General features: G+C 44.7%; 1 protein-coding gene across 2 annotated transcripts in view; it reads left to right on the forward strand.

The window, feature by feature from the left end:
• The window catches only part of RAPGEF4 (Rap guanine nucleotide exchange factor 4), a 339,309-nt gene that overhangs the window by 5,068 nt on the left and 309,989 nt on the right, over positions 1–24,252 (forward strand). The window contains exon 1 of one of the 2 annotated variants that reach the window (XM_058664640.1): positions 18,813–19,094. The exons of the other annotated variant lie outside the window; for it this stretch is intronic. Within the exon in view, the coding sequence (XP_058520623.1) occupies positions 19,030–19,094 (65 nt within the window). The 5' untranslated portion in view covers positions 18,813–19,029. Of the gene's footprint in view, positions 1–18,812; positions 19,095–24,252 lie in introns of those variants that run through there. 2 annotated transcript variants of the gene reach the window in all.

The raw sequence follows: 24,252 nt of genomic DNA on the forward strand, positions 1-24,252 counted from the left end.
CCTCTTTCCTTAGTGGAAATCACCAAGATTATTACATAGCAACAGGAAAAGGAATGTGGGTGCAGACAGATTATGTGTCCCTTAACTCACAGAAACTGTTTCTTTGCTCAAAAGAAACAGATTGTGGGACATGGGGGGGAATAGGAATTTTGAAAATTCCTTCTGCCTCTGAAAATATTTTTGCTGCAAATACACACATGTATCAGGGTACCCGAAAAATTCGTGGAAGCATGAAATGAACAAATTAACTTCTTTTGGTGAAATGAAACCCAAGTATGAGTTTCTTCTAATATGTCTTTTCCATGATATTTTTCAAGACTCATTCAAGTACTTGAAAATCAAAGCTACAGAAAGAGGATGTCATCTCTTACCTGCTTCTCCACTCTCCAGATGACCACCATGGCCAAAGCTGGACAGACAGGAGCCAGGAACCAAGAAGGTCATTGCGTACCCCCCATGGAGAGCGGTGGCCCAAACATTTGGACCATCTGCCACTGCTTTTCCCGCAGGGAGCTGAATCAACTGGAGTGGCTAAGAACTTGTGCCCTTGTGAAATGCTGGTGTTGCAGGCAACAGCTTTAGCAGCTGCATCACAACACAGGTCTCTGTGAAATTTTTGAAATTTCCACCTGCGCATGGATTTCGAAAAATTTTTTTATGGCAAACATTTAGGAGCCAGCTTCACAATGCACTAAATGAAGCATGCTTGCATTTCTAACATCCCACATCAGAGCACTGGTTTATGTCCCAACTGTTTTACTTCCAAACCAGCTCCCTGCTAAGGAGCCTGGGAAAGTGTTTGGGCCCCTGCACCCATGTGGGAGATCTGACCTAGATCGAATCGCAGCCTCCTGGCCTGTTGTGGGCATTTGGGGAGTGAACCATTGGACTGAAACTATCTCTTCTTCCCCCCCCCCCGCCCGTACCTCTGTCTTTTTAAATAAATAGATCTTTGAAAAAACATCGTTTTCCCTTCTCAACTCACTTTCTCCAGATACAGGAAGAAAAAAGAAGATTGGAAATCAGTGTCTTCTCTGCTTTCCCACATTCCTTGACTCTCCCCGCCCTAATCTGTGGTCCACATGGGCATGCATCTTAACTACATAAATGCATCAAAAACTACATAAATGTGTATGAAGCTCTCCCTCAGAGCTGCTTATTGCTACCTAACTGTAAGTCTTAGCAAGTGCCCATCAAGCGTTTCCTTCCCCCCATGAGCCTCTGTAACCACCATTCCACTGCTTAACGTCTGTAAGATCAGCTTTTTTAGAGTCTACACAGGCGTGAGAGTGCGAGTCTATTTGTCTTTCTGTGCCTGGCTTACCTCATTTAACCTAACGACTTTCAGTTCCCTCCATGCTATTGCAAATAACAAGATTTGTCTTTTTAAGTGTCAGAATAGCATTCTTCGTGTTTTAAAATTTATTCATCCATTGCTGGACACTTAAAGTTGTTTTCATTCCTTGGCTGTTGTACACAGTACTACCATAAACGTGGAACTACAGGTGTCTCTACAGATTTAATTTTCCTTGGGTACATACATAGTAGTGGGATTGCTGGATCTTATAGTAGTTTTATTTTTAGATTTTTGGAGAATCTTTCTACTGTTTACCCCAGTGGCTTTACTAGTCTACACTATCACCAACGAGATGCAGAATTTCCTCTTCTCCACATCTATGCCAGCATTTATTATCTCTTGTCCATTTTTAAAAGGTTGGATTATTGCAGATTTATTCTTGGCTGTTGAAGTTTCTTATGTATTCCGCATATTAATCTCTGTCAAATGTATACCTTGCACGCATTTTCTCCCAGTCTGTTGGTTGTCTCTTCCTCTGTCAGCAATTTCCTCGCTTTGCAGAACCTGTTTGATTTGATGACATCCAATTTGCTTTTGCTTTTGTTTTCCTGTGGATGTGGGATTTGATCTAAAATACTCCTGTTCGTGCCAGTGTCCTGAGCATTTCCCATGTGTTTTTAGAAGATTTATTTTATTTTTATTGAAAAGTCAGATATACAGAGAGGAGGAGAGACAGAGAGGAACATCTTCCGTCTGGTGATTCACTCCCCAAGTGACCGACTGCAAAGGCCAGTGCTGCACCTATCTGAAGCCAGGAGCCAGGAACTTCCTCCAGGTCTCCCAAGTGGGTGCAGAGTTCCAAGGCTTTGGGCCATCCTCGACTGCTTTCCCAGGCCACAAGCAGGGAGCTGGATGGGAAGTGGAGCTGCCGGGTTTAGAATCAGTGCCCATATGGGATCCTGGCATGTGCAAGGTGAGGACTTTAGCTGACAGACCACGGCGCCAGGCCCTCCCATGTGTTTTTAAATTTTATTTTTATTTGAAAGGCAGAGTCACACAATGAAGGAGAGAAATGTTTCTTCTGCTGGTTCACTCCCCAAATGGCCACAGTGGCCAGGGCTGAGCTGATCAATAGCCAGGAAGAGGAGCCAGGAACTTCTCGGTCTCCCAGATGGATACAGAGGTCTAAGGACTTGAACTGTTTTCTGATGCTTTCCCAGATCATTAGCAGGGAGCTGGGTTGGAAGTGGAGCAGCTGGGAAACGAACCTCTATCTTATGGGATGCAGGCATTGCAGGCAGTAACAGGCATTGCAGGCAGTAACAGGCATTGCAGGCAGTAACAGGCATTGCAGGCAGTAACAGGCATTGCAGGCAGCAGTTTAGCCTGCCATGCCATGATATGCTAAACTGTACCATGTGTTTTCTTCTTGTAAGCTCAAAGTTTCAGGCCTTATTTTTAAATCTTTGATCTATCGCAAGGTCACTTTTGAACATAGAGATAGAGGTCTAGTTTTATTCTCCTCAAGTATTTATCTAAATTCCCTAGCACTGTTAACTGAAACAACTCCTTCCAATGCATGTTCTTTGAGAAGATCAGTTGACTGCAGATTTATGGGGTTACTCCTAGGGTGTCTGGTTTGCTTCATGTCTCTGTATGCCTGCCTTTGTACTGACACCAATGGTGTTTTAATTATTGAGACCTATTTTAAAAAGAGATTATTTGAACGGTAACTAGATGGAGAGGAAGGACAGAGGAAGAGAGATGGATCTTTACCCGGCTAGCTTACTTTCCAAATGGTCTCATCCAGGTGCGGGCCAGGTCCAAACCAGGAACTTGGAACTCTGTCCTAGTCTGTCTCATCGATGGCAGGACCCATGCACTTGGGCCATCATATGCTGCTTTCTCAGATGCATTAGCAGGGAGCTGTATCAGAAGCAAGGGCAACAGATCTCAAACTGACGCACTGAAACGGAATACCAATATCATAGGCAACAGCTCACCTACGATGCCAGACCCTGCTGCAGCTCTTACATATAAAATCGTGTAGTGTAATGCTTCCTGCTTTTGTTCTTTTTATTTATTCATGATTTGTTCTTAACTATTCAGCGTATTTTGTAGTTCCATATCTTATTCCTCCCTTCCCTCCTTTCTTTCTTCTTTTTGTTACAGCTCTGTAAAAAAATGTCTTTGGTATTTTTGCAGGGATTGTGTGAAATCTGAATTGTACTTCTTGTGTTGGATGTATTCACATGTGTATATATTCACGTGTGTGTATATTCACATGTGTGTGTGGCTATTTGAAGTGGGATTGCTTTCGGATTCTTGTGCAAATATGTCACTATTGGTGTAGAACACTGATACTGACTTTTTATATGTTGATTTTATATCCTGCAGTTTTGTTGAATTTGTTTAATAGTTAAGAGTTTTGGTGACATCTGGTGGTTTTTTAAAATTATTTATTATTTTTAATTCATTAATTACATTGTATTATGTGACACAGTTTCATAGGTACTTGGGTTCTCCCCACCCCTCCCCAAACCCTCCCACCATGGTGGATTCCTCCACCTTGTTGCATAACCACAGCTCAAGTTCAGTTGAGATTCCCCCATTGCAAGCGTATACCAAACATAGAGTCCAGCATCTTATTGTCCAGTCAAGTTCAATGGCTTCTTAGGTATACCCTTTCTGGTCTGAAGACAGAGCCAGCAGAGTATCATCCCAGTCAATCGAAAGCTCCAACATACCATCAGCAAAAATTTACATCATTATGGAATTAATTGACATAGTAATGAGTAACCAATATGTTAAAAGTAAATGCAAGTTCCTAGCCACCTTCTGTGACCACCTCATTGACATTTCAATTTTAGTTTATACACAACATATAACATTCAAAACATAACATGTTATACATAACATCATTTCATCTTAAATTAAGGCAAACATGTGGTATTTAACCTTTTGGGATTGGCTCATTTCCCTTAGCATTATGGTTTCCAGTTTGGCCCATTTGGCCACAAAGAACTGCATTTTGTTTTTTTTAATAGCTGAGTAGTATTCCATGGAGTAGATGAACCATAGCTTTCTTATCCAATCCTCTGTTGATGGGCATTTTGGCTGCTTCCATGTTTTTGCAATTACTGATTGTGCTGCTATGAAAATAGGAGTGTATGTTGGTGTCTCATAAAACAATTGTTCTGGATATATTCCTAGGAGTGCTAATGCTGGATCACACGGTATGTTGATTTTGAGTTGTTTGAATATTCTCCATGCTGATTTCCATAGAGGCTGTACCAGCCTGCAGCCCCACCAGCAGTGGAGTAGGGATCCCTTTTCCCTGCAACCTCGCCAACAAGTGTTGTTGGTGCTTTTATTCATGTGGGCCAGTCTTACTGGCGTTAGGTGGTACCTCATTGATGTTTTAATTTGGATTTCCCTTATTGCCAGGGAACTTGAGCATTTTTTCATATGTTTATTTGCCATTTGGGTTTGTTCCTTTGTGAAGTGTTTGCCCATTTCCCGTGCCCATTTCTTGAGTGGCTTGTTTGTTTTGACATTTTGGTTGTTTTGTAGCTCTTTGTATATTCTGGAGATTAGCCCTCTATCACCTATGTCGTGCGCGAAGATCTTCTCCCGTTCTGTGGGTTGCCTTTTTACTTTGTTGATTGTTTCTCTAGCTGTATAGAAGCTTCTTAGTTTGATGAGGTCCCAATTGTTTATTTTGGTCTCGATTTCTACTGCTTTTGGAGTCTTTTTTTAGAAAGTGAGGGCCTACCCCTAAGTGTTCCAGTGTGTTTCCAACATTTTCTTCCAAAAGTTTGAAGGTTTCTGGATGTAGGTTTAGATCTGTTATCCATTTCGATCTGATCTTAGTGTATGGTGAGAGATGTGGATCTATTTTTTTGTTTCTGCAGGCTATGAACCAGTTGTCCCAACAGCATTTATTGAACAGACCTTCCCATTTGCCTGGATTGTCGTTTGTCTTTTTGTCAAAGATTATTTGGCTGTATCTGTGTGGGTTCCCTTCTGGTGTTTCTATTCTGCTCCATTGATCTTCCTCTCTATCCTTGTGCCAGTACCAGGCTGTTTTGATAACCACTGCCCCATAGTATGTCCAGAGGTCCGGAACTGTGATTCCCCCTGCTAACTTCCTGTTCTTCAGGATGGTTCTAGCTATCCGTGGTTTTTTGTGTTTCCAGATGAACCTTTGGATCATTGTTTCCAGTTCCATGAAGAATGTTTTGGGCAATTTGATTGGGATTGCGTTGAATGTATATATTGCTTTTGGCAGTATAGACATTTTAATGATATTGATTTTACCTATCCAGGAGCATGGGATGTTACTCCATCTTTTGAGGTCTTGTTCAATTTCTTTTTTAAGTAGTTTGTAGTTTTCTTCAAATAGGTCTCTTACATTTTTGGTTAGATTTATTCCCAGATATTTCATACTTTTCTCTGTTATATTGAATGGTATCTTGCTGGTTAGATCTTTTTCCATCTTGGGGCTGTTCGCATACACTATGGCTATTGATTTTTGCTCATTAATTTTGTACCCTGCCACTCTACCAAACTCTCGTACAAGTTCTAGCAGTCTCTGTATTGAGTCTCTTGGCTCTTCTACATAAAGAATCATATCATCTGCGTATAGTGAGAGCTTGACTTCTTCATTTCCCATTTGGATTCCTCTGATTTCTTTTTCTTGTCTTATGGCCTCAGCGAGTACCTCTAGGACTATGTTGAATAGTAGTGGAGAAAGTGGACATCCCTGTCTTGTTCCAGATCTCAGTGGGAAGGGTTCCAGCTTTTCTCCATTCAGTATGATGCTGGCGTTGGGTTTTTCATATATGGCTTTAATTATGTTGTGGATTTTTCCATCTATGCCTACCTTGGTTAGGGTTTTTAGTAGGAAGTGGTGTTGGATTTTGTCGAAAGCTTTTTCTGCATCTATTAATACTAACATGTGATTCTTGTTTTTCAGTTTTTGGATGTGGTGTGTCACATTTATGGATTTCCGAATGTTGAACCATCCCTGCATTCCAGGGATGAATCCTACTTGATCTGGATGAATGATCTGTCTGATGTGTTTTTGAATTCTGTTGGCTAGGATTTTGTTGAGAATCTTAGCATCAATGTTCATTAGGGAGATCGGTCTGTAGTTTTCCTTCTCTGTTAGTTCTCTGTCTGGTTTTGGGATTAAGGTAATGTTGGCTTCATAGAATGAGTTTGGAAGGGTTGCTTCTTTTTCTATTGTTTTGAAGAGTTTGTAGAGGATTGGGGTTAGTTCTGTTCGGAATGTTTTGTAGAATTCTGTAGTGAAGCCGTCTGGGCCTGGGCTTTTCTTTGTTGGGAGGTCTTTAATCACTGATTCAATCTCTGCTTCAGTTATGGGTTTGTTCAGGTCGTTTGTTGCCTCTGGGCTAAGTTTTGGCAGGTGGTAGAAGTCTAAGAACTTTTCCATTTCTTGATGGTCTTCTGATTTGTTGGAGTACAGTGCTTTGTAGTAATTTCTAATTATGTCCTTAATGGTTGAGGTGTCTGTTGTTATGTTGCCTTTTTCATCTTTGATGCTGTTAATTCTTGCCTTCTCTTGTTTTTTTTCTTTGTCAGTCGGGCCAGCGGGGTGTCTATCTTGTTTATCTTCTCAAAAAAACCAGCTTTTTGATTCATTGATTTTGTGTATCCTTTTTTTTTTATTTCTATCTGATTAATTTCCTCCCTTGTTTTGATGATTTCTTGTTTCCTATTGTGTGTGGGGCTCTTCTGCTGTTGTTTTTCCAGTTCCTGGAGGTGTGTGTTTAGTTCCTGTATTTGGCGCCTCTCTTGGGCCTTGACATGAGCTCCAATTGCGATGAGTTTACCCCGTAGCACTGCTTTGGCAGTGTTCCACAAATTTTGGAATGTTGTGTCAGAGTTTTCATTGGTTTCCATAAATTTTTTGATCTCATCTTTAATTTCTTCTCTGATCCATTGTTCGTTTAATAGCATATTGTTCAGCCTCCAAGAGTTTCTGTATTTCCTGGGGCATTTTGAATTGCTGATTTCCAGTTTCATTCCATGGTGGTCTGAGAGGGTAGACATCTGGTGGTTTTGTACATATAAATCATATCCTTCACAAACAATGACAATCTGACTTTCTGAACTTCTTTTATGACATCAGGAAGCTGTATTGTTTGTATTTCCCTTTGAACTCGTATTTACACTACACCTTACCACAGAAGTTTATCTTACAGTGGAAAATTCCTAAAATACTATAATACTTTTACTAAAATCTATAATACTTTTATGCAACCAAAAATGCACATACCCCTGACATTTGTTTCATATATTGATAGAGCTGAGTGTTTTCTTCTGGATTGAGTTGTTAGAAAACATTGAAAATAATACACATTATCAAATTTGATCAGTAGTAAATATAAGTAAAATATTACTGGAAGTGTAGGTGAGAATTTCAAAGTTCATGGAGAATACAATTAAAAGGTAACTGCAGTGGCTGATGTTTGGCTTGCCAATCAAGCTGCGGCTGGGGGTGGAGCAGCACCCTTTGTTGGAGCACCTGCATTCCAGTGCTGGCTCTTCTGATTCCAGCTTCCTGCACATGGATGCTGAGGAGGCAGCAGGTGATGGTTAAGCACTTGGGTTCACATCTCCCATGTGGCAGGCTCAGATGGAGCTCCCGGCTGCTCATTTGGTTTGATCCAACCTCAGCTATAGAAGGCGTTTGGGTAGAGCCCACATGCTCGCTCCTGTTATCCCTGTCCCTGCCTCTTTTGTCCTCTCCTGCTCTCTTTGCTCTTCAAATAAATGAAAATCATTTTAATAACATTTTTATTTTGGGACTGAAGACTTTTGAAATTCGTGCATAGCTTTTTTCCTAATGTGCATTTTCAGTCTTTGGAGGGGACCCTTATACCTCTAATGAGGTGGATAAATTACTTTGTATTTTTAATTAGTTCATACATCAGTAGACATGGTGCTATTGCTAGAATGTGAACTAGAAAAAAATTGGCTAGTTTTTAGCTACAGTGCTTATAAGAGTGATATTAATGACTATCAAGAATGAACTCTGGGTTCTGTAAACTAATATAACGAAATAGACTGGTAAGAAGAGATGAATCAATAAAAGCAAGAAGGAAATACATCCAAATCCAAATTAATATAGATTTTCTCTAGCTGCATAAACATCAATTGCAATTTTTTTTGAGTCAGAACATATATGAAACTATAAAATCCTTTCCAAAAGGGCTACTTGAAACCGTAATGTGATCAGCAGAACTAATCATAGAAGTATTGCTCCCCTGATGTTTGAGCTCACACAGCTGAGACAAGTCAGTGCTCCGATGCAAACAGCTTCCCCCTGGGCACTACCACATGGATTAGACCCCGTTGCAGGATTCCAGATGGGTTGAGAGGATGGGTTTTTTTTTTTCTTTTTATTTTCTCTGCTTTTTGTAAATTTGAGATACAGGCAGGAGAGGGAGAAAGAATTCCCTGTTCTCTGGGTTGCTCCCAAAGGCCTTCAATGATGACCCAGGCCTGGACCAGGCTAAAGCTGGAATCCTGGAACTCAAACCAGGATTCCACCGTGGTTGGCAGGGACCCATGGATTTAACCATCACCATCTGCCTCCCATGGGGTATGATCGTAGGAAGCTGGAATCAAGAGTGGGGGTGGGGGGTCGACGGGGTAGCGAACAGGCCAATCTTCCTCTTGTAGTGCCGGTATCCCACATGGGTGCCAGTTTCTCTCCCAGATGCTCTACTTCCCATCCAGCTCACTGCTTGTGGTCTGGGAAAGCAATAGAGGACAGCTCAAAGCCTTGAAACCCTGCACATGCGTGGGAGCCCCAGAAGAAGCTCCTGGCTCCTGGCTTCAGTCTGGCCCAGCTCTGGCCATCACAGCCATGTCAGGAGTATACCAGTGGATGGAAGAGGTCTTTCTTTCTCTCTTTCTGTAATTCTGACTTTCAAGCAAAATAAATAAATCTTATTTTAAAAAAAGAAAAAGAAAAAAATTAGGTGGATCCAGAGCCCAGGTACTCTGATACAATATGTGGGCTTCCTAAGCAGCATCTAGGTTTGCTTAATTTGAATGACTGTGTCACAGAGAGAAAGAGGGAGCGTTCTTCCATCACTGGTTTACTGTCCAAGTGGCTGTACTGGCCAGAGTCCAGGAACTCCGTCTGCTTATTGCACTTAGTTACAGGGGCCTAAGCATTCAGGCCATTTTCTACTTTTTTTTCCAGGAGCTGTATCCAAAGGGTGCAGACTGTGTTTGAATGGGATGGTTGTGTGGTAAGTAGCAGCCCAACGTGCTGTGCCACAACGCTGGCCCTCTAAATGGCATCTTTAATGCTAAGCCTTAAGGTTTAATTTCTAATTTATTTTATTTTTGTGGAGCGGGGAAATGGCTGGAGCGAGGAGCCAAGAGGAGACTGGGTCTAGTGTTCTGCTTGGTTAGCATGTATTCATCCTAGGAACGTCCCTGGATTTTTCATTTTTTATTGTTTGGATTCTCTAAAACATTTAAATAATCTTGGAAGACACTGGGGTCTCTGAGTTCTGTATTGTGGCCTTCCAACTGGGTTTAGTGCAGGGGCATTCTTGGGTGATTGCAAAGGGGGATCATTCCCCAGGCCCTCAACTTTCGATGTCCTCTTCTCCTACTTGAGATATGACCCAGAGCCTTAGGAGGAAGGTGGTTTTGGTTGTCAAGAGTGAGCAATAGAACACTAGTATGCAGGATGGTGCTTCAGCTATGACAAAAATGAAGGTCACTTTTTTCACCACGAACGGTCAACTGTAATGAATAGTCTCTCCTTTTGTTATCTACTCCACTCACCTCAACAATAAATTCTGATATGAGATTATACCTGGTTTGCCTGTTCTGCCAAGCATTCTTCTAGGCCCTCACCATCCATGTGTGAGGGAAGTTGAGAAGATAATTTCTCAAAGACTTAGGGAGAGATTCCCTTTTTAAATTAACTTCAAGTTAACATTCTTGTCTGCCTGGAGTGCTGCGTTGGGAAACTAAGGCAGGGCCTAAGCTAGGAGCAAAGAGTAGTAACAGTCACTGTCATGGGCAAATGAGGTCAGGGTGACAGTACGGTTCAGAAAACTCCATCTCGCCTGGGGCTACAGCCAACCCTTGGATGCAATCAGTAGGCTTTTCCTAGAAACGCAACTGAGCTTTGTAATTCTCAGTAAGAGGCACTTAGTGTTAAGGAAGGCTTCTTGCCATGGTTCTTCTTTATGTAATTGGTATGCTTTTATAGTAGCCACAACAGGCCAAGCTGTGAGGGAAATGTAGACTTCTCTGCCTTGCTGCTGCACCAGCTCAGGCACCAGGGTGTTTCTGGTGTCAGGAGATGTTAGTAAAGCAATGTTGGAGGTGCTCAGCCTGCTGCCTACCTGAGCTGTGATTAAGCAGATGATTTTATCCATAAAGACTGTGACTTTGCATCCTTAAGTCTATGAAAGAATGTCTCTATCTGGCTTGTAAACTGACCTGGAAAATAGGACACAAGTAACATGGACCAAATCCTTGACACCGAGAAGTCTTAAATGGTAAGAGGCAAATACACTCGAACTTGCTGTTGTGGGAATGGAAATTTAGGCCTCTCAAGTGTCTGGATTTCTTTCCTTCCTTCCTTTCCATCCCATCCCATCCCATCCCCTTCCCTTTCCTTTTCCTTTTCCTTTTCCTTCCCTCTCCTCTCCTCTCCTCTCCTCTCCTCTCCTCTCCTCTCCTCTCCTCTCCTCTCCTCTCCTCTCCTCTCATTTTCTCTCCTCTTTTAAAGCTGTTTCTTTGAGAGGCAGAGTTATAGAAAGAGATACAGAGAGTCTCTTCTATCTACTGGTTCATTCCCTAACTGGTTGCAATGGCCAAGATTGGGCCAGACTTCAATCAGCAGCGACTTCTGGGTATCCTGTGTGGGTAGCAGGGGTCCAAGTGCTAAGGGCCTTCTACTGGTTTCCCAGACCATTAGCAGAAACCTAGATCGGAAGTGGAGCAGCAAGGACTTGAACTGACATCGCTATGGGATACTGATGGCACAGGTAAAGACTTAACTTGCTATGCCACAACACTGGCTTGGAAAGAGTACCATGTCAATGCAAATACAAACTGATGAGTTAGCTATGAAATTCTAATAATTAGGGCCCGGCGGCGTGGCCTAGCGGCTTAAGTCCTCACCTTGGGCGCCCCGGGATCCCATATGGGCGCCGGTTCTAGTCCCAGCAGCTCCACTTCCCATCCAGCTCCCTGCTTGTGGCCTGGGAAAGCAGTCGAGGACAGCCCAGTGCATTGGGACACTGCACCCGCGTGGGAGACCTGGAGGAGGTTCCTGGTTCCCAGCTTCGGATCGGCGCGCACCGGGCCGTTGCGGCTCACTTGGGGAGTGAATCATTGGACGGAAGATCTTCCTCTCTGTCTCTCCTCCTCTCTGTATGTCTGACTTTGTAATAAAATAAATAGATCTTTAAAAAAAAGAAATTCTAATAATTAGTAACATAAGGAAACAAACAGCAATTTGAATGGATATTCTGTATGATAACTGTATAGAGGTATTAAAGAGATCAATATCATGAAAGACTTTAAAAACTTGGTTGGGGGATCCTTTGGGATTCAAAAAGACTAAAGAGGAAGAGCCACTAAATGTAATGGGGAATCTCTAAATCTTACACAAAGAGGGATAGAACAGGACTGAAAGAGGTATTGTTAGTCTATTGAAGAAATTTTAATAAGACTTTGTTAGACAATAGGATTCTCTCAAAATTCAAGTTTTTCGACTGGAATATTTGTAACAGATAGAAGAGTGCCTTTGCTGTTAGCAGGCGGGTGCTGCAGGATTTAAGATGATGACAAGTACCCAGCTTACTCTCAAACGACACGCACTAACACAGAGGTGAGGCAGGCGCATGACAGCTGGTGAATCTGGGACATGTCGGTTTTTACTGTTCCAGCCCTGTCTGCAGGCTTGGGAATTTCCAACAGAAAAAACTGCGGAAATCCATTTTAGCAAATGCAGTTTAATTAGATCAGTAACTGTTTCAGATAGATATAATAGTAAGTTTAAATGTTTTGTTATAAAAACATGCAAAACTATGGAACGTAGACAGGGAAGTTTAGCCATTACTCTTCATGTTTCTGACTTGGGCATTACACTTTTATTCTCCTCTCCAGTATTTTCTTATATGTATATACAAATGATGCCACCTTATGATAATTTTAATTTTTCTAGTTAATAGTAGAAATTCAAAGAGTTTACTACATTATTATATCCTAAGTACTTATGATGACTATTTTTAATGATTTCATGGCATTATTTCAAGGGAACATATATTCTCTTCACTGATTCCATAGTTTAAATTTCTTCTTCTTCTTTTTTTATAAAGATCTATTTAGTTTTGCTGGAAAGGGAGATTTAGAGAGAGAAGAAGAGACAGAGAGAAAGATCTTGTATTCACTGGCTCACTCCCCAAAAGGCTGCAATGACTGGAACTGAGCAAATCCAAACCTAGGAGCCAGGAGTTTCTTCTAGGTCTCCCGTATGGGAGCAGAATCCTAAGGTTTTGGGCCATCCTTTGGTGCTTTTCCAGGCTACAAGGAGGGAGCTGGATGGGAAGTGGAGCAGTTGGGATATGAACTGGCACCCATTTGGGATCCTGGCTCTTGAAGTTGGAGAATTACTCAATTGAGCCATCGTGTTAGTCCCAGAAATTTAAATTTCTAAGAATACTTACATGAACATCTTTGTATGTTCTTTATAGTATTAATCCCCATGGGCTGTGCCATATACTTGAGTCTACTTGGCCAGATCTCATTTTATTCACCACAACAACATTCTATGAGCATAGGACATTTGTCTGTTCTTCGCTCTTGGAAGCTATAAAGAAATGAAAAGACTGTCTTTGCAGCTAAGTAGGTGGCCGTGGGGTTAGCTCGGGTAGAGACAGGCCTGGCCTAAAAAGGTCAGAGCCCAGATTCTGCGGAAGGGAAGGCTCCACTCCTAGCACTTGAGTCGTACAATTACTGGAGGAGGCGAGGGGCTGTCAGGCTCCAGGGTCTCCATGTGACCAGACTGGACAGAGCTGACCCTGGAGGACTCTCTCCTTTCATAATCTTGTAGAGCTGAAGAGGCTGGACTGCTTTGCCCAGAGGGGAGGGTATGGTTCCCTGTGGAGTCACTGCAAAGATCCTGTCTTCCCACTTCCATGACTTCTTGACTCACGTCTGCCTCTGCAACAGATCAGTCTGAATCCCCTGCCACCAACAGGCAGCTCTTCCTGAGCACCTGTAAGGCTGCAATCCTTCAAAGTGAAAATTGAGGTCCCCTAAGCCCAAGAGCTCTGGCTCATGATTCTGTTATACAGTCAGGATTTTTATAGATTCCACTTGAAATGACAATTCTGTTTTCTCACTTCAGATTCTGCATGCTCTTGGCTCAAAATAATGAAGATTTTAATTTGCATTATTTCTTCCGTTGTGCTTATTATCTCTGTGGCACCACTCTAGAGTAATATGTGTCTGAACCATGCAGGAGCCCACATTGGATCACAGATGGAAAGGATGTTGCGTCAAATTCTATATGACTCCATTCCACTTGAAGTTGTATTTTGTGGTAATTTTCTTTATTAATGTGAAAATGTGTATTGTAACATGGTACAGATGTTCTGAGTTGACTAATATCCTGTGAGGCTTGCTCTCAGTATTTAAAAAACAATTGCGGCTTAGTAGTTCACCACAATAGATATTCTCCAGCAAAAGTGGGCCACAGTGATACTCTCCTCATCCTGAATCATGCAACTTGCGATGTTCTTTAGGCTATTGACATGGAATCAAGTCAGCCTTGGTCTCCACACCACCAACCCTCATTCCTACTCAACCAACACTATTGCCTTGTCTAGGCAGGGCTGTTCTCCTGGGAGCCAAAGGAAACTCACGCCCAGTTGAAAAGTAAAACTCTATGCTCCCTTAAGCCTTCTAAAGGAGAAATATATAATCTAAAAATACCTGATCAGAAGAATCCCAATGGGTGGGTTTTGATAAACACACAAAAAAGTTTGTGGTTTAATTTGAAGATTTGTCTATTTGGGTTGGGGAGCTGTATTTGGGTTAAGATATTTTGTTTTTAAAGATTTATTTATTTTTATTGGAAAGTCAGATTTACAGAAAGGAGAGACAGAGAGAAAGATCTTCCTTCTGTGGGTTCACTTCCCAAGCGGCAACAATGGCCAGAGCTGAGCTGATCCAAAGCCAGGAGCTCCTTCCGGGTCTCCCATGCAGGTGCAGGGTCCCAAGACTTTGGGCCAGCCTTGACTGCTTTCCTAGGCCACAAGCAGGGAGCTGGAAGGGAGGTGGAGCAGCTGGGACACGAATTGGTGCCCATACGGGATCCTGGTGTGTGCAAGGTAAGAACATTAGCCACTAGGCTACTGTGACAGGTCCTGGATTAAGATCTTAAAACAAGGCAATGTCACAAATGAGCATGTTTAAAACTTCAATATGGACAGTACTATATTAGATATTCTCACACTTTTTCGTGAGTTTAAGAAATAGAGTTTCAGTTGTTTTTTTTAATTCACATTATGTTAGCATGTAAAAGTCAGTTACATTGGAAAGGACAAATCCCAACAACAGCCAAAATGGAAGCCCTGAGTCAGAACCAAGCTAGGTCCCCCGAATTGGGCAGCAGGGAACCCCACTACAGAAGCCAACACCACTGTCCCCCAGAGTCCACATTAGCAGGAAGCTGCGATTACGAACTGAAGCTGGACTCAAACTCAGGCACTCAAACCTGTATCTCAGTCACCAGGCCCGGTGCCCCTACCCATGCCACCCAGTAGTTAGTTTTAATTGTACTTTAAATATGTACATCTTTCTGACACTGGGATCAAAGCAAAGAACTAAAGGGCCTGAGAGCAAGAGAAAAAACAAGGATAGTTTCTCAAGTGACTGCCTCCCAACCTCCAGATTCCCAGGGCTGATGTGGGACTCAGCTCTGGTATTCCCTGTGGAGACAGCGAGTGTGCTCATCATCTTGTTTAATAGAACGACAGTTGTAGCAGTGTTCTTTTTGGTGATGGTTAAGCTCAGATCACCACTGTCAAGGGCATCACAAGGAGTGCTTCACTGAGCTACCCAGGAGAGTTTAGCTGTGGTCAGGGACACAGGGCATGGCTGTCTGACTCCAGCCCTGAGAAGCCAGAGACCGAGAGAGGGACTGGTAGTATGGAGAACTTGTGCTGTTAGGATTGGTCTGCCCCCTGAGTTTGTTGGAGCAAATAGGCAGGCGTGTTTCTATGGACTACATGTAGGACACACAAGTGAGAACCATCTTGGTGTGCCCCTTTAAATCCTGTTCAAGGAGATATCAATGATGTGGTAGAGGACATGGTAGGACCCTACATGGGAAGACACTTGAGCAGGGACTTGGGACATCCAAGTCTCGGTTGGGGACGGGAGGGGATGGGCCAGAGGAGTGGCGGTTGCCCATGGTTCAGGGTCCAACAGGGAGGTCATCTAAGGACACATGAACTCACCCACAGAAAGAGCCAGTTTGATATACTTGCCAGGCCTGGAAACCATGGTGCCATCTTATATCTGTCCTGGGAAAGGAAGAGCTTTTGTTTGCTCCCTACCCTCTTTCTTGCCATTTTTTTTCCTTGCTCTTCTGATTCTGGAAGGATCAATCTCAGCAGTGATCACTCCGGGGCAGCTCTAAGTAAGGTGAAGAAAGGCTGGGATCTGCTGTGAGCAGCTCTAGGCGGGAAGGGAGGAAAGGTTTCTTGTATCTGAATGAAGATTGGCATATTTAGTCATACCAATGGTCCCCAGCTTAAGATGGGTTGGCTTACAATTTTTCAATTTTAGTTTGGTATGAAAGTGATAGGCATTTAATAGAAAATGTCCTTTGAGTTTTGGTGTGATCTCAGCCTGGTGACGTGCAGTAGGACACTCTGGTGACACTGGGCAATGGCAATGAGTATAGCTCCCAATCAACCCTGTCATCAAGGGGCCAACCAATGAGACCCTGCCATGTGTTGTATCGCTGGTTGTTTTGTATATTGTGTTCTGTGTTTTCACATCTCATGTCTTCAAAAGGCCTGTGTGAACAAGAGATATCCAATGCTTCGTTATAAAATAGACTTAGTGTTAAATGAGTTTGTCTAATGATAGGCTTAAAAGTAAGTATTTTGAGCGTGTTTAAGACAGATTAGGCTACACTATTTGATAGTTTATGGGTGTAATATATGTATCTTGTGATAGTTTCAACTTGTGATGGGCTTATTAGGACAGAGTCCACTGCAAGCCAAGGACCAACTGTGTGTTGATTTGAACATTGTGTTGGGAGACTGTAATATTGTTTATTAGCTATAAGTGGCCAGGAAAGGCCATATCCAATGAGAGGTAGAGTTGCCCGCAACCAGGCAAGTTGGAAAGGACAGTTAGAGAAAACATTACATTTGCTTCTAGGACTTCTCCGCAGGAGAAGTGTTTCTTAGTGGAATTGGTGGTGTCGTCAGCAGGAATGACAAATGTGTTATAACTTGGTTTTTAGTGAGGGGCCTGTAACATGGTGCATCTGATTCTCCCTGTATGCCCAATATATGATAGAATTCTCCAGACTGGGAAGGCTCAGGGCCTTGCCCTGCTTCTATTCATGGACTGTTGTTCTGTGTGTTGTGATGATTTTCTAGAAGTGTATGTGTGTAAGCTCTTGTAGGAAGAAGGGCAGTCGTAGGCAGAAAGTAAATGCAGCGCAGATGGTGAGATGAAGTCTTAACCAGCCATGGGGAAGCTGTTGTGTTTCACTGGGAGACCATGCCTTGTGTCCTTCATGGCTAGAACTTGAGCTTCACAGACATGATGAAGCCTTAAAGGAAGTGATCTTGGTGATTTATTGCCAGATTGCTATGTGGTAGAGGGCACGCACTCTCTCTTGTGGAACTAGAGCAACAGCAGAGAATTACTGAACACTTGGCGTGTGCTTGGTACTTTAGTTAATGACTAGACACACTTCATGTTCACATGTAACACCATGAATTCCTTCACTTCACATGTGGTAAGAGTCTGGGACTAAGTCATTTTTTTAAAGATTTATTTACCTTCATTGGAAAGGTAGATACACAGAGAGAAGGAGATATAGAGGAAAAGACCTTTTGTCCACTGATTCGCTCCCCAAGGGACCCGAAGGCCTGAAGTCAGGAGCCAGGAATGTCCTCCAGGTCTCCCTACATGGACGCAGGGTGCCAAGGCCTTGGCTCAGTCTCTACTGCTCTCCCAGGCCACAAGGAGGGAGTTGAATGGGAAGCGGAGCAGCTGGGATGTGAACTGGCACTCTTTTTTTTAAGTTAATTATTCATTTGATTTACCAAAGACAGAGAGAGATACAGAGATCTCCCATCTGTCCCTAACAGCCAGTGCTGGGCCAGGCCAAAGCCAGGATCCTGATGTGGTGTAGTATTTTGAATGCCTTTTACCTTCAGCATGGCTGGAGATGCAGGGGTGCAAGGGGACATACACCCTCTTGTGGTGGGGTGCAGGAACTTCACTTTTCAGTGGTTGATTAAAAGCATCTCAGAAAGCACCTGCTGTTTTCTTCATCTGGTCTCCTAGAACCCAGAAGTTTACCTGTTCCCACATGGACATCTGAGGTGTCCAGGCAGCTGTCCAGCAGGCGCAATTTGTTCCCAAATCCTTAAGAAACGTTTCCAGCAGAGTGTGACTGAAGAACCTCTAGGAGCGGTATTTGTTGTAATTGTCTGCAAGGAGATTGGATGGAGGTGACCACCCTGTCAATACACCAGCCCCTGGGGAAAAGGGACACCCTGGGAGCTAGCTTCTAAGGCCCCCAGCTGCCCAAGGACCTTGACTTACTTCCTGGAAACCTCAGGTCGGCCCATGGAGCCCCAACCATGCTTCATCACCAAGAATAAGGATGCCCAAGGAAGCCTGTGGTTCAAGGTAGTGACTTTCTTTCGACACCTTCTTCATCACCAGGCCTAGAGTTCAGGCCACTCTAGCCTGCTTGCCCCCTTCTCTTTGCCGGCTCTGCCACATGCAGCTGTGGTGCCCATCCTGCCCCAGACTTTTCCTCAGGTTTCAGGAGGAAACTGTCCCGTGTACACCGCGTGCAGAGCTGTGGAGCTGTCCCTACCCTGGGCGCTCAGAGCCCTCCCCTCCATCTCTTTGTGAGGAGAGAGGGGGGTGCTGCGCAGGTGAGCAAAGAACCCAGCAAGTTTTGACAGCTGCAGGGGAAGATGAGCGGGTTTCTAAGGAAACCGAGAGGCAGCAGCCATTTTAGTGGCATTTGCAGTATGAAAAATATATAGACACCGACTCCCGCCCAATCCCCTTCTCTGGTGACGCCTGCCCTCTGGCCCCAGCTTCGGAGGAGGCCCCGAGGTGAGGGTGGGGCCCAGGTCTCCCAGGGACAAGGCGGGCACCTGTAGCAGGTGGCCGATCTCCTGGGGTCATCCCTCCTCCCTGGAGGGCGGGACGCAGGCTCCCCACCCACCCCGGCACCGCAGTGCAGCGAGCTCAGCTCCACGGGTGCCTGGGCCCTCCCCTCCGATCCCCTTCCCTCCCACCCGCCTGCAGGCCCGGGAGCCCGCTGGGAGGGCGGGCCCGTCAGCAGCGCATTTGTCGCCAGGAGGGCAGGAGGAGGTGTAGGCAGAGGTAGAGCGAGCGCCTCAGCAGCCGGGGGACACCGCGCACTGCTGCTGCCCAACATGGTCGCTGCGCATGCTGCCCATTCTTCCTCCTCGGCCGAGTGGATCGCCTGCCTGGACAAGAGGTACCTCGGGCAGGGTCACCAGCTAGGGCCAGGGGCTACGGTGCTGGACCCCTACCCAGGGCCAGCCCGCACTGCCGCAGGCACTGTGCGTGGAGCTGTAATGTGGTACCTGGGTGCAGTGTGGCCGCGCTGCGGGTGGCCAGGGTCCCCCAAGTGGGGGAGGGGCTGCGGCCCGAGTTTCGGAGGCCAGAAGACACCGACCCTGAGCTCCGGTTGGGTGCACGGGCATGAGGTTATTACACATGGCGGGGAATCCGTAGGGCAGTGGGGTTGGCTGGGGGTCCCAGGCTCTCGGATCCGAGTCCCGCGGCCACTCAGCCCCGATGGGGGTTGATTTTTCTCCTGGCACCGGGACAGAACAGAGAGACGTCGGCTCCGCTGCTGAAGTGTGATTTAAGTTCTAAGGCGTGGTGGAGGGGCAGGTGCAGATTAAGTTTTTTTTTTTTTTTTTTGGTTCCTGGAAGCCAAGTGTGAGGCACCCAGTGTAGCGGTCAAGTCCCAGGCTGAAATTCACAGCTCTCTGCCCCCACGGGCAGTCGCTCATGCCAGGTCTGCCCTGGCAAGGTCACTCGGGTGGCTGCTTAGTTCAGGGAGTGTGTGACTTCTGAAGACCATCCTTTAAGGAGGCTGCTGCGTGGAGATTGCGGTTGTCCCAGGCTGTGACAGCCTAATTTTCTGTTTGTCCAGATTGTGGGGTTAGCAGTAAACATGACACAGTATGTTAGCAATTGTGGTGCATTATACTGATTAAAAGGGGATGGTGTGTGAGAACTTTGAAGGACTGGGTGGGAGGTGGTGCCGAGGGAGCTGCCTCTGGATTTGGGAGTTGGGAGTAGGAAGGAGTCAGTCTTGCAGCTGTCCTGATCTCCCCCTTTGCATTTGCCTGAGATACTTTGTGCTCTGCCATATTGAAAAAATTTTCAATCAACACGCTTGTAGCTTGATTGAAATTGAAAACCTTGAATGAGACATACTGTGCGAGTTCTACCATTACAGGCTTTTGCTGCAAAAAATACTAATTTGAGAGAGTCCAAATGTAACTCATTCGCATAACTTACTATATCTGAAAAACAATCTTGACTTTCAATTACCACAGTATCAAGATTTTTTTTTTGTTTTGGCAAGCAGAGCCACATTTATGTCTGAAATGTTATGCACTGATATTAGATGCTTCATGCAGTAAATAGTAAGAAGGTTGAAGTGATGCTTAAACATACAAAATTAAGTAGAGGAACCATGAGCTTGTTTGACTATAGAACCTGCTAAGGCGATAGATAGGCATTCTAATAGTTTAGGAAAGATGAATTATAAAAAAAGATAGAAATAAGGATCTTGCATTCCACCTATAAGCAGCAATGTTTCCTTATGAGTGAAAATTTTAGATAACTAGATAACTTTTCTATTTGTAGAAATGCAGGCTGTGTCATTTCTTCAAGCTCTCAGTAATTTGCTGAAAACCCGTTTGTCAATAAGTACTTATACCAAAATTGTAGAATAATAACTAACGCAAGTCGGGTACACATGCCCTTGTCTTTTTATAATTTGTATCTGCTGAGATGATGTTGTTTGGGGTGGATGTCTAAAACATGTGCCACAATCGAATGCCACCATGTATCATGCGTACTAGGAAAAGAAAAACTGCCCACAGGCACTCAGCCTGCATGAGTGGAGCACCAGTGGGAAGACAGATGCATACACCTAGGGTTTTAGGCCCAGATGGTCAGTCTACTGTTCCCATTCTGAGTATGTCACTTTTAATTCCTTGGGTGTCTCAAAAATGTGGATCGGACTATCGAGCAATCAAGGGGAAGGTACTTTGGAGGCTGTGAGGTGCCATGAAGGTCATCTGTTTTGTGGTCTTAGAAGAAGTTTGTTCAGTTGTGTGGATACCAGCATTCCTGCGACTTCAGGAGTGGCCAGCTCGTTTGTTAGCCCTGTAGATGTGTTTTGAGGATGCATTTTTACTTAGATTGTTTGTTAATTTGAGAAGGAGAGATAGGAGAGCGAGATCTCCAGTTACTGGACTCATCTATCCCAGTCTGCATTAGCAGGTGGTTTTATTCAGGAGCCAAAGTTGGGAATTGAACCAATTGATAAGGGCACTCCACCGCTGGGGCCAGCCCTGTCTCTTCTTGGAGAGGAGGAGATGCCGAGCAAGAGGGCTGGTGGCAGTTGACTGGTGATCCTTGCTGAAGCTCTTTTTTAGGAGACTGTGCTTAATGTTTCTGAGAAATGCTATATTGACACCTGATTCTGGGTTCTCTGCTTGGCTTGCAAGATGGAGACTTGGTGGTGGGACAGCTGCATAACCAGGTAACTGCGATGCCATGGTAAGTGCTTTAATGGAGATACATAAAGTGCTTTGGGAATGCAGAGGGAAAGAGAGCTATTAGGCTGCCAGCGATGCAGCCACAGGCTCTTGCTAGGACCTTAGGGGTGAGGGGAATGTCAAAAATTAGGGAGGCTGTCCCAGGTGGAGAGAGCAATTTCAGCAAAGGCCCTAAGGTGCGGTCCTTGCAGATTTCTTCCCAGCTACAAACTCTTATTGTGATAAAATCTAGAATACAGGAATGCCTGTCTTTTTTAAATGAAACTCAGGGAAAGACATTTTCATGCATGCATACAAAAAGAGTGAAAGATCTAGCAAATCCCTGGCCTGGCACGGGGACTCAGTGGCTAAATTCTTGCTTCGCATGCACTGGGATCCCATATGGGTGCCTGTTTGTGTCCCGGAAGCTCTGCTTTCCATCCAGCTCCCTGCTTGTAACCTGAGAAAGCAGTAGGGGATGGGCCAAAGCTTTGGGACAGTGCACTCACATTGGAGACCTGGAAGAAGCTCCTGGCTTCCAATCAGCTCAGCTCCAGCCATTGTGGTCATGTGGGGCATGAACCAGTGGAAGGAATATTTTTTTAATATTTATTTTTATTGGAAAGTCAGATATACAGGGAGGAGGAGAGACAGAGAGGAAGATCTTCTGTCTGATGGTTTACTCCCCAAGCAGCCAGAAAGGTTGGAGCTGAGCCAATTTGAAGCCAAGAGTCTGGAGCCTCCTCCAGGTCTCCCTTGTGGGTGCAGGGTCCCAAAGTTTTGGGCCATCCTTGACTGCTTTCCCAAGTCACAGGGAGCTGGATGGGAAGCAGGGCTGCTGGGATTAGAACTGGCACCCATATGGGATCCTGGCGAATGCAAGGCAAGGACTTTAGCTGCTGAGCTACCACGCCAGGCCTGGAAGATCTGTTTCTCTGTCTGTCTGTTTCTTTATAAATCTGCCTTTCCAATAAAAATAAGTACATCTTTAAAGAAAAAGCACACCTAGCAAATTTCTAAGTGCTAATAGGGAATATGATTCAGAGACCTTCTAACTGGGAAGATAATGTAACTGGGAAATATGTTTCAAATATGCACATCATTCAGGTGACAACTATTGTGTTTGGCAAGGCAAAGAGGAACCCAAGCATTGGAAGCAAAAAGAAGAGCTGCAATGGGAGGTCTGCAAGGAGCCCAATATGCAATGGGAGTGGGCTCAGACACATAGGCAAGGGAGGAGAATCTGAAGACTCTCCTTAAAACCAGAGAGAGACATCAGACACTTCGGGGCATATGCTGACTTCACAAAAGACTCAAGGACATGCTGTCAAAGTAAAACAGGCTTTCTAATGCCTTGTGGATCACATGATATTTTTCCTGGACAGTGATGGCACCTAATTCCCACTATTGGGGGGTTAAGGGACTTGCAAGGTCATTTTAAAAGAAGTGTACTATTGTTGAAATTTAGTGAAAATGCTTTGCCCCTTTGGTTTTCAGTTTGCCAGCTATGACTTTAAAGGCCCTTCTGTAGGTCCTAGTTGTCGTGGTTGCTAAGGGAGTGTTACGAAGGGCCAGGGCCACACGCATTCACATATGTTCAATGAATCATTACCAGTACTCCTCACGACGGTTCAGAGCTTGGCAAACAGCGGCTTGGAGGCCAGATCTGGCAGCCCTCCATCTCCTGAGCTAACCGTGACTTTTTACGTTCCTGAATGGTGGAAAATATATCGAGAGTATGATTTGGGGGCCGTGGCATTTATCTGCAATTCAAATTTCAGCATCTGTGGTTGGAGCACAGCCAGGCTTACATTTGCTTATGTTGTATCTGCGGCTGCTTCCACATCCTAGTGGCCAGGTGGAGAGCTGTAACAGGGACTGTGTGGCCCACCGGGCTTCCTGTGCTTGCTCTGCATGAGGGAGATCAGCTCAGTGACTGCCGTGAGACCACTGGAGAGGAAGGAAGATGCCTGGCACAGCCTGTGCTCTCTTGTTCTTTAGTTAGAAGCAGAGCTTAGAGGGAGGTCTTCAGTTTGGGATGTTTTTGGAGGACTCCTGGCCATCCTGGGCCCACGCAAGAGAGGAAGTTCACCCTAGGGCTTTTGTCAGGAAGGTTGTGATCCTTTTATCCCTGCCCTCCCCCCACCCCTTGCAACTCCCCTTCCCTGTCACAATAGACATTACAGTTGCTGTTTTGATGTGGTTGAATGAGAGTAAAAGAAATCCAGGAACAAGTTGGTTAAGAACCAAAAGCGCTTTGTAGCCTACATGATGGGAGAAGATGACTCAGCTATCAGAGATGCATCAGTTGTGGTCCTCCCCCGCTCCCAACAAGGATCACAGAGGCATGCAGAGCAGGAGGTGCCCCTGGGGAGGCTTGTGTCTACAGCTTGGCCCCACAGGGTATGACCAGGGGTGGGGGCGGTGATCTCCAGGACACAGGTCCGCTGATTTGTCAGTACATCAAAAATGAATGCAGCGATGAGGACCAGAGACACAGGTACCAAGCTGTGAAAGCCAGGAAGACAGTTTATTAATTTGACAGTAGGATCTGCAGCATGAGAGAAGTGGACACTCAGTCCTCCAGCTAGTGTCTTCTCTAGTCAGGCAGGCTGGAAAATGCACTCGTTACTAGAAGTTGGTGGTAGATATTTTTCCCACGAGAAGCAAAGCTGTGGGGAGAGCAGGATGCTTCTGGCTCCTGGCAGAAGAGCTTGTTGCCTTCCTGGCAGGACAGAGATGAAGACCTGAATTCTAATCAGCAGCCCTGGGTAGCCTGCAGCACTGTGTGGTTGTCACCTCCTGCAGCTGGGGGACTGTCATGTGGTCCTCAATTATACTTTGTCCAAG

Source organism: Ochotona princeps, chromosome 5 (genome assembly GCF_030435755.1).
Source record: "Ochotona princeps isolate mOchPri1 chromosome 5, mOchPri1.hap1, whole genome shotgun sequence".
Taxonomy (NCBI): Eukaryota; Metazoa; Chordata; class Mammalia; order Lagomorpha; family Ochotonidae; genus Ochotona; species Ochotona princeps.